The 15,706-nt window shown below is 53.4% G+C and overlaps 2 protein-coding genes across 2 annotated transcripts; one reads left to right on the top strand and one right to left on the bottom strand.

Annotated features, from left to right (window-relative positions):
• Window positions 1-971: 971 nt before the first annotated feature.
• AKAW2_60811S (uncharacterized protein) lies at window positions 972-4,865 on the top strand (the record flags this gene model as incomplete). The annotated part of the gene is made up of 2 exons (XM_041692977.1): window positions 972-4,359; window positions 4,429-4,865. The coding sequence occupies 2 exons, from the start codon at window positions 972-974 to the stop codon at window positions 4,863-4,865; spliced, it is 3,825 nt and encodes a 1,274-aa protein (XP_041546309.1).
• A 1,103-nt stretch (window positions 4,866-5,968) lies between these two features.
• Window positions 5,969-12,965, bottom strand: ACC1 (acetyl-CoA carboxylase ACC1; the record flags this gene model as incomplete). Its single annotated transcript, XM_041692979.1, has 3 exons — window positions 5,969-12,499; window positions 12,570-12,740; window positions 12,816-12,965. 3 exons carry the CDS (start codon window positions 12,963-12,965, stop codon window positions 5,969-5,971), a joined length of 6,852 nt encoding a protein of 2,283 aa, XP_041546310.1.
• Between the last annotated feature and the right edge of the window lie 2,741 nt (window positions 12,966-15,706).

A 15,706-nucleotide genomic window follows, 5' to 3' on the forward strand; every position in this document is an offset into this window, starting at 1 on the left:
CGATTCTGTCGTCGTTGCCTGGACCCTTCTTTCCTATTCATCCTTCAATTTCTATGTAAATCAGTTACAAAGTTTCAATAGACGTATTTTAAAACAGCAAATATGATGATTAGACATGATTACTATGTGGGTGCCTGTAGGACAGCTGCCTAGCATTGGATTGTTGTTGTGGTGCATCATACATTATAGTAGCTTGCGTGTACTGATGGAGCAAACAAGGGCAGCCAGTGTCAGTAGGTAATAGTAGAGTTTCAAGGGTCATTCGGTGTAACCCTGACCCTAGTGGGGCTTGTGATGTGTTTCGACTTTCGACAGCAGATCCTTCAACAACAAGCATGATGGGGATTATCCAACTGGGAGGCTAATAAGGTAGAGATGACTACCTAGATACTTGCAAGATTTACCTGTCTGCCTAGGGACGATCTGGTACCATTTCCTGATTTGGGATAGTGCCAACACATGCAAGAAATGCTACTCGGCGGGTTCACCCGCACTTGAATGTTGGGTTAGTCATGCCGCACAATTACTCTAAATCAGCAATGCACGTGCCCATCAGCAGCGCGCGGGCCAATCACAGCCCCGCCGTGGTGGATCAGGCCAAAAAGGCGGCTGCCTGGGGATGAGATGTGGCTTGGCAGCGGGTGAGGCTTTGCGGGCACTCGCCACTCCCTATTGGTTAGGCAACAGGATTCCCACCTTATTCTTAACTTATTCTTAGTGACTGACCTTCCCTCCCATCTTCGCTCTCGCTACTGCACTGTCTATCTAACCCCCATCACCACAACCCACCACCATGTTGCACTACTACTAACAGATAGTGCCTGTCTTCCCTACCCCCCCTCTTCCGCTCTGTTATCAGACCATGCGTCTTCTCTAGACCTCTTCCCCCACGCACTCTGCAATGTTCTGAAAGAGCTCCAATCCCCGTCCTTCGTTTACCTGCGTGATACCCCCGGACTCTGCGCGCCAAGATGTCCGTCCTCCGCCATCATGGGGGTGCCTACCTCCAACGGCGCCTCACCAAAATGTATACCGATACAAAGACCTCTTGTGAGAGTGTCACTACGGCTTCCATTGCGGTTGATGATCCCGAATTGGTCATGCTGCATCGCAGTTTCAAGACCCAAAGAGATCGATTGCTAGCGTGGGGCCTGGACTGGAGCGATGCCAGTGCCGCCCAGCCCAATGATATTGACGAATCATTAACCCAAGCTGGCTACAGTGAGATTGTCGAGAGTGTCATGTCTTCCATTCAGGTGCTGCTGAATGAGGCGGAGCGTATCCAGCATGGCGGTGCCTCCGATCTGCCTCCGAAAGGCGCTAGTGCGGACACTCCCAAGGGCGGTCTCAGTGGCCTTCCAGTCAAGTCTCACTGGACCAGTGATGAGATCAGCCGTTCCAAGACTCTGCTGGCAGACCTGGAAGGCTATATCGACACCCTCTATGACCTGTCGAGCTCGCGACGCAACATGAGTGCTAGCATGACTGCTGGTGGACAGTCCACCAAGGGCCGATCCCGGCCCGCTGCCATTTCTGACTACTCCATCTTGGACTCAAAAGCCTACCACGGTGCATCTTTCGACGGCACACAACAGAGTCCTTTTGATGTAGCACCCTCGCCTACGCACAATGCGGCGGCATTCAGCCAGGCTCGATCTGAAAAGATGCCTTTTGATAAGGCTCCGCTGGACACTTATGTCATTGATCGTTCTGCCCTACAGTTGTCTGGTTCTTCGCATGACAACAGCCCGCCCCCTTATGAGCAGGTTGCGGCTTCTACCAACTCTCGGGCCATCGGTCGCATCAGGACATCGGCATCGCCTTTTCTCTACGGCACCAAGGATTCGACAGCAACGATTCTCGTCGATTACATGCCGATGATGCTCGAAGCATCGAGTGCCGCCACCAAGCCGGAGAAGAAACGACTGGACCATGTACAGCGGACTCTGGAACAACTCGTGCAGAATTCGCGTGTGTCTCACCTGGGTTTGCTGAAGTTCCTGGGCTATTTCATCGACATGCCAAATTCCCGATACGCATTCGTCTATCAGATGCCTATGGACTACTTCCCATTCCTTCGCAACCCGACTGATCTCTTGAATGGGTTGAAGCCGAAACCCCTCGTCTCTCTTTTCCAAACCAGCGATGAACACCCTATCCCGAATCTAGAAACGCGCTTTCGCTTAGCTTATGACCTTCTGATGGCAGTTCTACAGCTGAGGAGTCAGAACCTTGTACATGGCAACGTCAACAGCAGTAACATTCTTATCTTCCCCGGCTTGACGAACTCGAACCGCGATGAAGTCGGACTTACAGAGGATTTGCGCCGTCCCTACCTAACATCATTTGCTCAATTCTCTGGAAACGGGCCGTCACCCGAACCCTTGTCTTCAAGCATATATCGTCACCCAGACGATAAGCGGTCGATGGAGGATGATGCCGCCTGGGCCTATGACCTGTACTCACTTGGCCTCGTGCTGCTCGAAATTGGACTCTGGACTCCCATTAGTCGGATCTGGAAGATGAAGTACAACAACTCCATGTTCAAGCAAAGAATCGAGAACACCTACTTGAAGAAGCTGGGCCCGAAATGCGGCAGCGCATATCTCCACGTGGTACAGTTGTGCCTGGATGCGCCAAATTTTCATCTGTCGACCCAACCCTTCGATGACCTAAACCTCCGCGTCCCTCAGGCCTTCCACTACCCCGTCCTCGACCTCTCCGCACCCGACAGCATTTTCTCGTTCTCTATGAACTTTCTTTACACTATGTGTAAGATCGTCTGGTCCTGCTGCAGGATAGACATGTTCTCTGCCCCTGCCGCTGATGAGCTGGATGATTGTCTTCCGCTTGCCCTTGTTCCTGGCCTGGATTCGGCGCCGATGAAGGAACCTGTTCGTGAGTTCAAACCTACTCCGGAGCCCATTCGACCTTTCCAAGAACCATTTGCCACGCTACCTACTTCCGACATGAAAATGTTCCGGGATAAGATCAACGTGGAGGAGCGCAAGGTAAGAAAGCGCACATGCAAAAAACTTTCGGGCCTAGAGATTCCACAGGATCATCTCAATAAATGGAACTTCCAGATGCTACCACGCTTGAGGAAGCTTCTACAGAAGATCCTGAAGGACTCTACCGAATCATGCAGTGTTACACTCATGATGACGGGTGAAACGGTCGACAACGCCAAGACCACGGTCTGTGTCACTTGTGCCAGTGCAAAGAAGGTTCGGGCCGCACTCAAGAAGTATTTCGTCCTTGATAGCGAAGAGTGGGATCTCCTTGTCCTTCGTGGCGATGTACAGAGATCGAAGGTCCCACGCAAGAAGCGTCGCAGGCCGGCAATGGCAGGGCAAGGAAATGCTGGCGCACCTGCATTGGTCCAGAACGACCCAAATCCTTGCTACCAGGAACGGCCTCTATGCGGTGCATCAATTGGTGCTTTCATCAACGAAGAACATCTGCCACCTGTATCTTACGGGGGAGCTATCTTGGTCGATGGTATGCCCTATGGGATGACTGTACATCACATGCTAGAATCACCAAGTGACCAGGAGGATGCGGATGAGCCGGATACCGGTGGCCCTCTACGGTCTTCTGCAAATTGGATGCACGATATGGCAGCGCCTCAGAACCCAGAGTTTATGTACTCCTGGGCTGACGAGGGCCCGTCAGATGTCGCATCAGACCTTGAATTCGAGGTTTCGGAAGACGAGGATGGGGATGATATCTCGCTTTCACCCAGTCTAGATGGAACATTCGAAGACTCATACCTTTCCGAAGGCTACTCCTCTGACGAAGATGGGGGGAATGCTGATGACCCCTATGATGACGAAGATGCAGCATCCATAGGCGATACTCCTGGGATTGATCCTGGAGATGAGCCCTTGCTATATGTCACACAGCCAGCCATTGATGACATCGATGAGAGTTATTTTCCAAGCCCTGAAGATCGCGATGATGAACATCTTGCCTCTCACGCTTTTGGATACGTACACGCATCCTCGGGTGTTCGGCGCTGGACGCGAAAAGGGATCCGACACGAGATTGACTGGGCACTGATCAAGATCAACGATGAGCGCATCAACGTGCGCAATATCGTCTACGACAAGACGTCCGTAATGAGGCCAGACGCGTATGGACAGAGACGGGGCCAACAGGCGCGCATACCGCGGCAACCAGAGACTATCTATCTCAATAACATTTGCCGGCTAGAAGACCTGGGGGGCCTCCGAGTCCACTGCTGTGGCCGAACCAGTGGCCTGCAAACCGGCCAGATCTCCAGAGCCATGACTCTTGTCAAACTGCATGGACGACAAACCTTCTCTACCAGCTTCTGTGTTGATGGGAACTTTGGAGGTAAGTGAGTCTGACTCGTCTTTACAGACACACATTCGATTAAGAAATCCTTACTAATTTTACTTACAGTGCCCGGCGACTCAGGAGCCTGGGTGTTCGAAAAGGCCAGCGGTCGAGTTTGCGGCCACGTTCTCGCGTGGTCCGACAAAACCCGCACCGCTTACATCGCCCCCATGGAAATACTCCTCGAAGACATCGCTCGCTCCCTGAATGCCAACTACATCAGTCTGCCGCCCGGCAATCCTGACGAGTCCCGCGCCAGCTCCATGCATCATCGCCCAAACCTAAACCCGTCTGCCATGGACCCCTACCATCAACATCCTGCCTACCACGCCCCTCGCCCTATCCGCGGCCAACTCCCCGTGGACATTAACCCTCTTCGCATCGATGACGGAGAAATGGGCTCCTCCGTCAACCCCAGTCGCGGAACGCGCGAAGTATCAACCCCTTACCGGGGAATGCCTATCCTTACCCCACCTCGAAGCCTGGAAAGGCAACTCGCATGACTCGCTCGCTGCTCTTCCCCCGCCTCAATAAGCAGCACTACTATACATTCCTTACCTTAATCACTGTACTTGCTACTATATTCCCCACCCGCACACTGACGGATTTTTCCCTTTCTGATGACATTGATTTGAACGAGTGGACAAGAACATAATACCCCATTTTGTTTGTTGGTTGTTGCTATTATTCTTCTTTGCTGTTTTCGGTGTTTGAGCTGGTTGGTTCCATCCGTACGCTGATGGATGAGATGGATAGATGGATGGATCCGTGCAGACTAGTTTTGGACTAGTTACTATCTGTCTGTCAAAGGTGATATCATTAGCCTATCTATACACACAAGTCGAGTTCCCTTTCCTCGCCAGAGGATCTGAATTGAGCTCTTCGAATTGAGACAGATATGGTGCTCCTATACTAGATGTTACTTGAGTAGTAAAGGCTATTGTCTAGCTACTATGACTGTGAACTGAAGTAGTATTTAGTAATAACGATAATCGCTTCTACTGCGCCTGTAATTAACATTATCATCGTACAGTGGTGCAGACTCAACTAACTTCTAGTTTATCTTACCCCTCAGTTACTTCGTCTTAACCCTGAACTATTCGTGTATTTGCCTGCTTCATGGGTCCAGTACTAATAATCAGTTACAATTGCGTAGATACTACAGATATACGACTTAAGAAATACCACACTTGAAATTGTAATCATTTGCATTGTCAAAAGGAAAATGCGACATAAAATACAGAACAGCCACACAGAAACCATGCTCAATAACCGACCGACAACAAACAGGTAATCAGATAAAAAACAACAGACCTAACATAACCGACGTTTATATGCATCGCATCACTCAATCAATACCAATCAATCCGTGTACCCATTGGTTTAACTTGCGTGAAGCCCCATTAACCCAGCCAGCAAGATAACGGAACCCCAAAGTAGAAAGTGAAGTAAATGCGGGCAGGATAGTTTGACTTTCTCCTAGTCCATTGATAATGCCAAGGGCTTTATATAAAAGGTTTCTTTGAGAAGGGAAAAGAAAGGGAATGAAGGCTCTTTGTTATTGAGCTTCTTCATGCAGGGGAAGGGAAGATCATGAATGATGCTCTTAGTTGGAAGAGAGGTACTTGAGAACAGCCTCCTTCTCCTCCACGGGGAGAACGCTGAGGATCTGCTGCACACCCTTCAGAGCACCGTCACGGTTGTTGAGGAGCAGCTGGGCAACTTCGGTGGCCACGCTCTCGGCCTTGAGAGAGTCGACCTTGGTCTGGATGGCCTTCTTGTTCTCCTCGTACCAGGTGGCGACGCGCTGGTCTTCGCGCTGCAGTTCCTCGTCGAGCAGGCCGGTCCAGCTGTGCAGAGTGCGGAGGTGCACAGCACGAGCGGACTCGGTCGAGACAGGGGCGTTGGAACCAGCAGGGATAGCAACAGAGCCGTCGCGAGCAGCAGGGTTGGGAGCGGCAGCAACCATGCGCTTGACAATAAGCTCCTCGCTGAGTCTGCGGCGCAGACGCCAGTAGAAGAAGCGACGGGCGTTCTTCCAGGTGAGGGGATGGCGGATGGTGTTCTTGGCCTCCATGCGGCCAGCACGGTCGTGGAGATCAGCAAATTGCAGAGCAATCTGCAGGTAGACGGGCAGAAGCTGCTCCTCGCGGGCAGCCATCTTGGCCTTGATATCAGAGAGCTGCTCCTTGCTGAGGGACTGGTCCTCGAGAGAGCGGCGGAGCTCGCCATAGGTGGCATCCAGACGAGCCATGGTGTCGAGCTGCTTGTCGCGACGGTACTTGATGTTGACGATACCCTCGGGCTCGAGGACACCACCACGGGCTTCCACGTCGGCATACATCTCCATCTGGTCGGGGTTGATGGTGGGATCGACGACAACCCAGGATCCGCCACGAAGCTCACCATGGGGCGGGATGTAGATGAAGATGGGCTGCTCGTACTTGACGAGGGCATCGACGATGTAAGAACCGTACTTGAGGACCTCGTTGTACATGTCACGCTGACCACCGGAGAAACCTCTCCAGTTAGCCAGGATCATAACAGGAAGCTGCTCACCATTGTTGAAGTCACGGAGGGCCTGGGCGGTCTTGTAGGCGGAGTTGGGGTACCAGACACCACCAGCTTCGTTGGCGACCATCTCCATGGAGTCAGGGTTGGCAGGGTCGGCAGGAGTGACGTTCTCAACGGAGCGAGTCTCAACAGCAATCACACCCATGGGAATGCCACCGAGTCTGGCACGACCAACAACCACGGTGCGAGCCCAGCCACCAAGAGCCTCCTCGAAAGAGCCAGTATCGAACAGACCAGGTAGGAAGCCTTCCTCGTCTTCCTTACCGGCAATGAGCCAGCGGGGATCGTAGGGCTGCTTGGAGGGAGGGTAGTAGGCGACATCGCGGTCCCAAGTGTCGGACCAGGGGCGGATAGGGATGGGGGCACCCTTCCTGTCGGGGACGAAGGACATCCACTCGACAATCTTCTGCACACCCTCGAAGTCATCGTTGGCAGTCATGTGGGACACACCGTTGCGGTACATGATCTGGGTGCCACCAAGCTGCAAGTTGGAAGTGTACACTTCTCTACCCAACAGCTTGTTGATAGCGGGGGCACCAGTGAGGATGATGGGCTGGCCCTCGACCTGGATGGCTCTCTGTCCAAGACGGACAAGGTAGGCACCAATACCAACGGAACGGCAAGTAACGAGGGTGATGGTGAAGATGTCTTCGTAAGCCTTGGAGGTGGCACCGGCAATAAGACCGGAGCCCTTGAGACACTCGACACCCAGACCGTCCTTGGCACCGATGACGGTGGTGATCTTGTGGCGCACCTCACCCTCATCCTCGATCTCCTCAGTGATGACTTCCTTCTTCTTGCTAGCATCAAGCTTCTGCTTAACCTCGGGAGTGAAGTACAGGTACTTGAAACCGGCGGCAGGGTTCTCGGGGTCGTTCCAGGCGACGGAGAAGTAAGGAATCAACTCGTCAGCCATGCCGATACGAGCACCGGAGTTGGCAGAAAGGTAGATACGAGGGATACCCAACTTGCGAGCCAGTTCAGTGCACTTGTGGAAGAACTTGTCTTCAGCGGGACCGAAGGAACCAATCTGGAAGGTGATGTCGTTGGCAACAATGATGAAGCGTCTACCACGGGGGTACTCGGGGGTACGGGCAGTGACGATCCAACCAACCATACCATGGGTGTTGGTGCCAGGGCCGCGGGAGATCTCGACCAGGTTGTCATTCTCATCAAGAACAAGCTCGCTGTAGTCAATGCACTCGCCAACAGGAGGGCGCTGGTCGGCCAAGGAGGGGATCTTGGCAATGGCCTTGGTCCAGCTGTTCTGGAAGGCTTGTCTGAAGAGCTCAGGGAAGTCATAGACGTACTGAGTACCCATGAGGTGGGCCTTGTAGCGCTTGGGCTGCAGCCATTCCTTGGTCGGGTAAGGAGTGGAGACAGGACGCAAGTGCATGGAGCCCAGCTTGTTGCTGCCACCATCAATGCTGTGGAAGATCCACTCGCCCTTCTCAGTCTTCTTCTCAATGTACAGCTCAACCTGGATGATGAATCCGTAGGTGTTGGTGATGATCACGCGCAGGGGGTAGGGAACACCGGTGACGGGGTCGGTGCACAGAATGCGGATTTCAGCACCGGTAACACGCAGTCTCCAGAGACGACGGCCGAAGCGCTCCAAGAAACCGGCGAGAGCCTCCTCGACATCCTTAGGCTGCAGGTTGAAGACAGGGGAGAAGTTGATGAAGATGTGGTTCAGATCGGAGTTGTTGTTGCCAATAATCTCCAGGGCGTCCAGAATGTCGTTCATGAGACGGTCAGCCTCCGAGGTCAGGTACTCCGCCGTGGGAATATCATCGCGCAGGCGACCGGGGCGCACGACGGCACGAACGAAGTAGCGCTTGTCCACAGCCTTGTCGTTCTCAGGGCCCTTTCCGAGAGCTTCGTAGACGTGGATGTTCCGGTTCTCGGTGAAGACGGGCTTGATCTTGAACTTGGACAGACGACCGAGCTCCAGCTGGAAGGCAAGGGCAGGCTCGTTGTGGCGGATACTCTCATCCTCATCGTAGTTGGGGCCACGGAAAGTGAAGTATCCGGGGTAGATACCGTTCTTGCCGCAGATGAAGGTGACACGGCGGATGCGACGAGCAAGCAGTTCTTCCTTGAGGTCGGCCAGCATGTTGTTGATCTGGGAGACGATCTGGTTGTCGTCAAGATCCTCCACATCACGGATGGCGACGTTGAGGACACCAGTCAACTCATTCTCGTTCTCAACCCGAGGAGCAGGGCGGCGCTTGCCCTCCAGGTTAGCGAGAAGACCGTTGTCACTGGCCTTCTTCTTCGAGCCAGCTCTGGGGAAGATCTCGAGGGCTCTGGGAAGGAACTCCTCAGCATCCTCCAGGTACTGAACAGGGATGATGGCACCCTTTCTCATGGGCTCGTTGCCGTCGCCAACCAGGTACGACATGTCACTGATGGAGTTGATCCGCTTGAAGGGGTTCATCTCAGCGGTAGGGGTGCTGGGGGTCGACGGGTCAGTGGTGATAGGGCCGAACTCGGGCTGTCCCAGCTTGTCAAGAGTGAAGTCCCAAGAGAGCAGTGGAACCTCTCCGGAAGCAGAGTACTGGATACCCTTGACAGTGTAGGCACGGTAAGCGCGGCGCACATAGACCTCAAGAGCAGCCAGAGTAACCCAGACATCCTGGTGAACGAAGAAGCGCGGCAGCACGTCGAAGACGGTGTACTTGGAGTCCACCACCTCCTTGAGGACCTGGGAATCGGGCTCACGGTGCTCCCAGCCGGTCTCACCATAGCTGGACTCGACAACCGACGAACGCAGGATGAGTTCCATCTGGGACAGGCGCTCCTCCAAGGACGGGAGGGCACACTGGATCAGAAGCTCACGGGCCTTAAGAGTGACCTTGGCAGCAGCGCGAGACTCGAACTCAGTCAGCTTCTTCAGGATGGGCTTGAAGTACTTGGAGACATTGCCGACGTTGGGCTGGTTGGGGCGGTACATGGCCAGAATGGCGAGGATGAGGTTGTTCTTGGCACCAATGCGGCTGTGGGAGAGGACGGTCTGAACGACCTTGCCAATGTCCTCCTTGTTCTCGTCACGAAGCTTCAGGATAGAGTCTTCATCGCGGAGGTTGCGGCCAGCGAAGAGCTTCTCCACCTCATAGTACTGTTCCAGGAGACCAATGAAGACATTGAACTCGTGGACCTTAAGACCATCCAGGTACTTGTTGATGACCTCGGTCAGAGGAAGCAGCGTGGTCTTGAGGATCTCAGCATCGGCGGGGTTGACATTCTCCTCGATGAAACGCTGAACAGTCTTCTGAAGCTGCTTGGCAGGGAACTCAGCCTTACGGGCGCGGGCCTTGTCGACGATGGTCTGGAGCTGGCTGTCGAGCTTCTGGGGCATGCGAGAGTGCAGAGCAGAGGACTGGGCGTTCCACTCGCCGTAAGGAAGATCGGGGTTACGGAGGACTTCGACCAGCTCCTTGAGGGTGGCGTTCATGATGACCTGGTTGTCGTATCCCTTCAGGATGTTCTCAAGGATGCTGTGCAAGAGGAAGAACCTCTGAGGGGGCTTACTACCCACAACCTGAGGAGGGCCAAGATCGGGAAGCTGGCCAGTGAAGGGCTGGGCGTGCTTCACGCGAGACGGGTCATCCAAAGCGAGGATACCAAGGATGTCACCGGCCTCCAGAGTGGCTCCGGGCTGCTTGATAAGCTGGACGATACCGTCTTCCTGGGCGATCAGGGGCATGTACATCTTCATGACCTCGACTTCAGCGAAGGGCTGGCCCGCCTTGACGTGCTCACCGTTCTCGACGGTGAACTTGACCAGCTTACCAGGAGAGGGGGTACGCAGCTGGGTGGGGTCGTTCTCCTGCTCGAGAAGGCAAGTCTTGCCATCCACACTCAGACGAGTGGCGGCGGGCTCCTCCTTCCAGTAGACGTTGTGACTGCGGCCGTTCAGAAGGACCAACAGACCACCGTCAGCCAGAGCGCGCACGCCCACGGAGCACCTGGAACCGTTGATGAAGAGGTGGTAGCTGTCAAGGCTGGCGCGGGTCGCAGTGAACTTGTACCGCTGGCCTTCGTAGATGAAATCCACAGGGAAGACCGTCTTCAAGACGTCCTTGGAGGGTACCTGACCCTTCTCCAGTCCCTTGCGGTATTCCTCAACACCAGCCTCGCTAGCCTGGTGAGCCTTGGTAACAGCTCCACACAGAACGGCGACGATCGTGTCAGGACGCTCAGCAGTCAGCTTGTTGGAGATCAGCTGATCCAACCAGCCGGTGGTGATCGTGTTGTCCTCGAAGGCCGGGGTCTCGAGCAGCTTGATCAGGTACTCAACGGTGGTACGGAAATCACCACGAATGCTGAGTTCCTTCAGGGCAATGACCATGTGCTTCCGGGATGCGGAACGGTTCTCACCGTAGGCGAAGATGTGACCGAACTGACTGTCAGAGAAGCTGTGGATACCACCAGCCGTACCGACGGAGAAGTAACCCCAGACGTTGGAGGAACTGCGGAAGTTCAATTCGTGCATGGTACCGCTGGAAGGCTTGAAACCCTCGCCGGGATCCTCAGAAGTGATACGGCAAGCGGTGGTGTGTCCCTTGGGCTGCGGGCGGCGCTGGGTCTGGAAGCTCTCCTCGTTGGAGAAATCGAAGTCAATCTCCCCGGAGGTGTTGGGGTCGACGCCGTACAGCAGACGGATGTCGCGGATGCGGTGCAGAGGGATACCCATGGCAATCTGGAGCTGGGCAGCCGGCAGGTTGACTCCGGAAACCATCTCCGTGGTCGGGTGCTCGACCTGCAGACGGGGGTTCAGTTCCAAGAAGTAGAACTTGTCGTCAGCGTGGGAGTACAGGTACTCCACGGTACCAGCCGAGACGTAACCGACCAAGCGACCAAGGCTCACAGCGGCGCGCTCCATAGCCTGGAAAGTGATGGGCTTGGCGATCGTGACGGGCGCCTCTTCGATAATCTTCTGGTGACGACGCTGCACGGAACAATCACGACCGAAGAGGGAGATGTTGTTACCGTACTGATCGGCCAGCAGCTGGACTTCCAAGTGACGGGCGTTACCAGCGAGCTTCATGATGAAGATGGGGGAACCGGGAATTTCGTTGGCCGCGGCATTGTACAGGCTGATGAAGTCCTCCTCCCGCTCAACCTTACGAATACCCTTACCACCACCACCTTCGGAGGCCTTGATCATGACCGGGAATCCGATCTCCTTGGCCTTCTGCAGACCCTCCTCGGGCGAGAACGTGCAACCCCGGTTGTAGACATCGTCATCAACGGTAACGATACCCTTGTCGTCGATCCGGACATCGTCCACACCCGTTCCAGACCAGGGGATACAAGGGACACCAGCGTGCTGAGCGACGATTGTGGAGGAAATCTTGTCACCAAGCGAGCGCATCGCAGAGGCGGGGGGACCAATGAAGATGATTCTCTTGGGGGAAGCAGCCAGGGCTTCGGGTAAACGGGGGTTCTCAGAGGCGTGACCCCAACCGGCCCACACGGCGTGGACGTCCATACGTTCAGCGACATCGACGATCAGATCGACGTTGGCGTAGTTGTTGTTATTCGTGCCTCCGGGAACCTGGGATTCCTGTCAGCCGGCATGCTCACACACTGGGAGGAAACGCTGGTTGCACAGCATGACCACGCACCTCAACATATTGATCCGCCATACGGATGTAGTCGGCATTTGCGTGCAGATCTTCTGGCGTGGCCATCACTGTGAATTGGATGGCACGCTCGTTGCCGAAAGTTTCATAAGCCCATTTCCGGACGGAACGAATCTCCTTGACGGCGGCAATACCGTTGTTGGCGATCAGAACCTGAGGAAAGCCTGTTAGAATGGTTTGCTCCTGCACTCTTGCCCGACCAACTCATCGGTACCCCGCAAAACTCACCGAGCTGATGACGGAGTGACCCTCATGGCTGGCCACAAAGTCCTTGACGCTGCTGGGCGGTGCGGCATTCAGGTTGTTACCACCAATGAAATGTGAAGCGAGGTTGTGTTGCGCGGCACGCGCACTGGGGTGATCGTTGGGAGCGCTCATGATGCAAGGTTGGATATTAGGTATTATAAAATTCCCATGCGATAGAAGAAGCCGGATTATTCAAGAAGAATAGGGGGGACGAGGTATTGAAGAGGCGTCAAGGCGAAAGAAGAGGAGGGAGAAGGCGCAATGACTGTCCGTGAGGCGTCGGAGGAAAAGTGGCGTAGTATAGAATGTAGATGGAATTAAGCCCTCCAAGAGCTAACTAGGAATGGCGAAGGTATAGGAGAAAGAGGCGGGGGAGGGCAGATGAGACACGAAGGATTCAATTCCTCAGGGCTGAGTAAGAGGAAGGGTGAGAGTCAGCTTTAAGCAAGGCGCAGAGTAGGTTTGGGATAAGTTGAGGTTGAGGACAAAGTTTCATGCGGCCAGTCGCGGAGGAACGTGAGGGAGGGAATTTAAGGCATTGGGGAGGGTAAGATGGAGAACTTACTGGGACCACCTTGGGACAGTCAAGCAAGCAAGCAATGACACTTGAATAAGGAGGAGTAGTGGTTTGGAGAAGAGGGGGGAGGAGGAAGAAAGGGAAGTGGAAGAAGAAAAGAGGTCGACGGGGAAGAAGAAAAGGGAAGAGCAGAGAAATAATAAATGGAGCTGGACTACTGGACGAGGCGTATAATTGCTCGAACCGGTAAATGTACAGGGAAATGTGCAGAACGGAAAAATACGCGGAGAGGTGGATGGGTCACCAAAGAAGAAATAAAAATGTAAATTATTTTTTAAAAATCTTTTCTTTACTTAGAAAAATAAAAAATAATTATTTTATCAAAAAAGGAACTGTCGAGGAAGAATAATACTAGTAGACTAGAAGGAAGGGAAGGGAAGGAAAAGAATAGCGCGAGACCACCAGATGGCCGCCCGCCGCCCCGATGGACCGAAAAGAAGAGAGTCTCCCAACTAGCGGTACGGCTTGTTGGGCCCATGACGTCGGGCTTCCCACCAGTTTTGTCTGGCTGGATCCCCAGCATTTGTCGGGTCAACAATCCGCTGCTGCAGCCAATCCCTCCCCGATCCGGTCCATGGTTCCTCACTGCAACATCTACTCCATAGTACATACACTGCTTGTACTGTTATCTTCTCTCTCCAACAAAAACCCCTCTCCCTTTCATGCGGGTTTTGACTGCTACCTAAGAAGGGATGGAACAAAACAGGCATGTGCCGAATCTCACCGATGACTCATTGGCGGTCTCACCGCGTAGTGTGCCATGTCACCCTGGATGCAAGTCCCGAGGATTTGGAGGGGGCCAAAAGCATGAGACCAAGCAAGGTACGGAGTAAATGTGCATGGGGCGCATAATAGGACGGACAGGATAGAGTTGAACCCAGCTTGCTTGCTCGCTCGCTAGTGAGTGCTGTCTAGTATCTAGTCCGGAGTTGTAGTTGGGGAATTCCCCGACAAGCCAACAGATTCAAGTTGGTGCTCAAAACCCGGACGATCATCATGGCGGGCCTTGGCTTTTGGCCTTGAACACCGAGTGAACATTCCCGCCATGCTCGGAACAAGTCCACTAACTCACTAGTAGCGAGTTGTCGGGCCCCGTCATGAGCTGTCAATTCAGACCGTCCCTCCTGCCGGGTAGATAGCAGTAAGTAGAATGAGAATTGCAAATCACATCTTGACCGAACGCGGGCTCTATGCTCCGAATTGAGGGTAAAGATACTCCGGGGCTCGGAGAGCGAAACCAGAGCCTGACGGGATCACATCGGCATAATACAAGCTTATATTGGGAAGCCGGTAATTTATCCAAACCTCCATCTGCATACCTTACTAGTACTATCAAATATCCATCAGTCCGGTCCGATCATCAATTACTGGCAGATACTATAAGTATAGCTAGATAAGTATCAATAGTAGTCGTTGATAATGTTAATGTAATAAGTAGTTAGCATCTAATGGTAGCATCCTAGTGACAATGGTTCATCTCCTACTAATCATAGATTTAATTTATTCCGACTTTGTCCAGTACTCCCAGAACGATACAAATTTGCAATAACCAGGGACATTGGTACTTTGACTGACCCGCTCAAGCCAGGAATCCCTCCAACCCCAAGGCGCTTGGGGATCCAGCCATGGTACCGGGTTCCATCCCTTTCTGGGTTGAGGATTGAAAAGAGACCGACTACTGGACAGTCTGGACTGGATGGTGCCCGACTGGCCAACTCGGAAGTGCATTTCAATAGTGAGTATCCGTAGGGAAAAAAAAAAAGAAAGAAAAAAAAAAAAACCTAGATCCACATTGTTCGCTGCAAAGTCCCATCCCTACACTAACCATTTTGGGACTGTGTTGACGACCCCACTGTTTTCCGCCAATCAAGTGCAATGGAGTTGTCATCCCGTTGGGATCGTGGGAAATCACGGGACGCCCGCCCTCATCAAAATTGCCGGCCACTAGCCCCCTTTGGGAATAACGCTCGTGCGAGGTTCGACATGCATCTTGTTCGACCTCCTCGACACTCTGATCATAAATATCCCGAACAGTCCCAGTTCGTCCATTATCGATGATAGATACCCCAAGGGTATTATCCGTACTCAACTTGTGGACTGTAGTATCCCACTCGTCGTCATCAGTCGACTCCACACTAAGAGTGAACTGGTAGAGCCTCCACCTCATTTAAGAGCAAAAGCAAGCTCAATATCACTTCAACCAAACCCAAAAGACAAGAACTGGCTCGGCAGTTCCTCCGAGCCTCCCACCACGGCATTAACAAACACGCTGCGGTGGATTCGGTTGAACGGATCC

The sequence above is a fragment of the Aspergillus luchuensis genome, chromosome 6 (assembly GCF_016861625.1).
Source record: "Aspergillus luchuensis IFO 4308 DNA, chromosome 6, nearly complete sequence".
Classification (NCBI taxonomy): domain Eukaryota; kingdom Fungi; phylum Ascomycota; class Eurotiomycetes; order Eurotiales; family Aspergillaceae; genus Aspergillus; species Aspergillus luchuensis.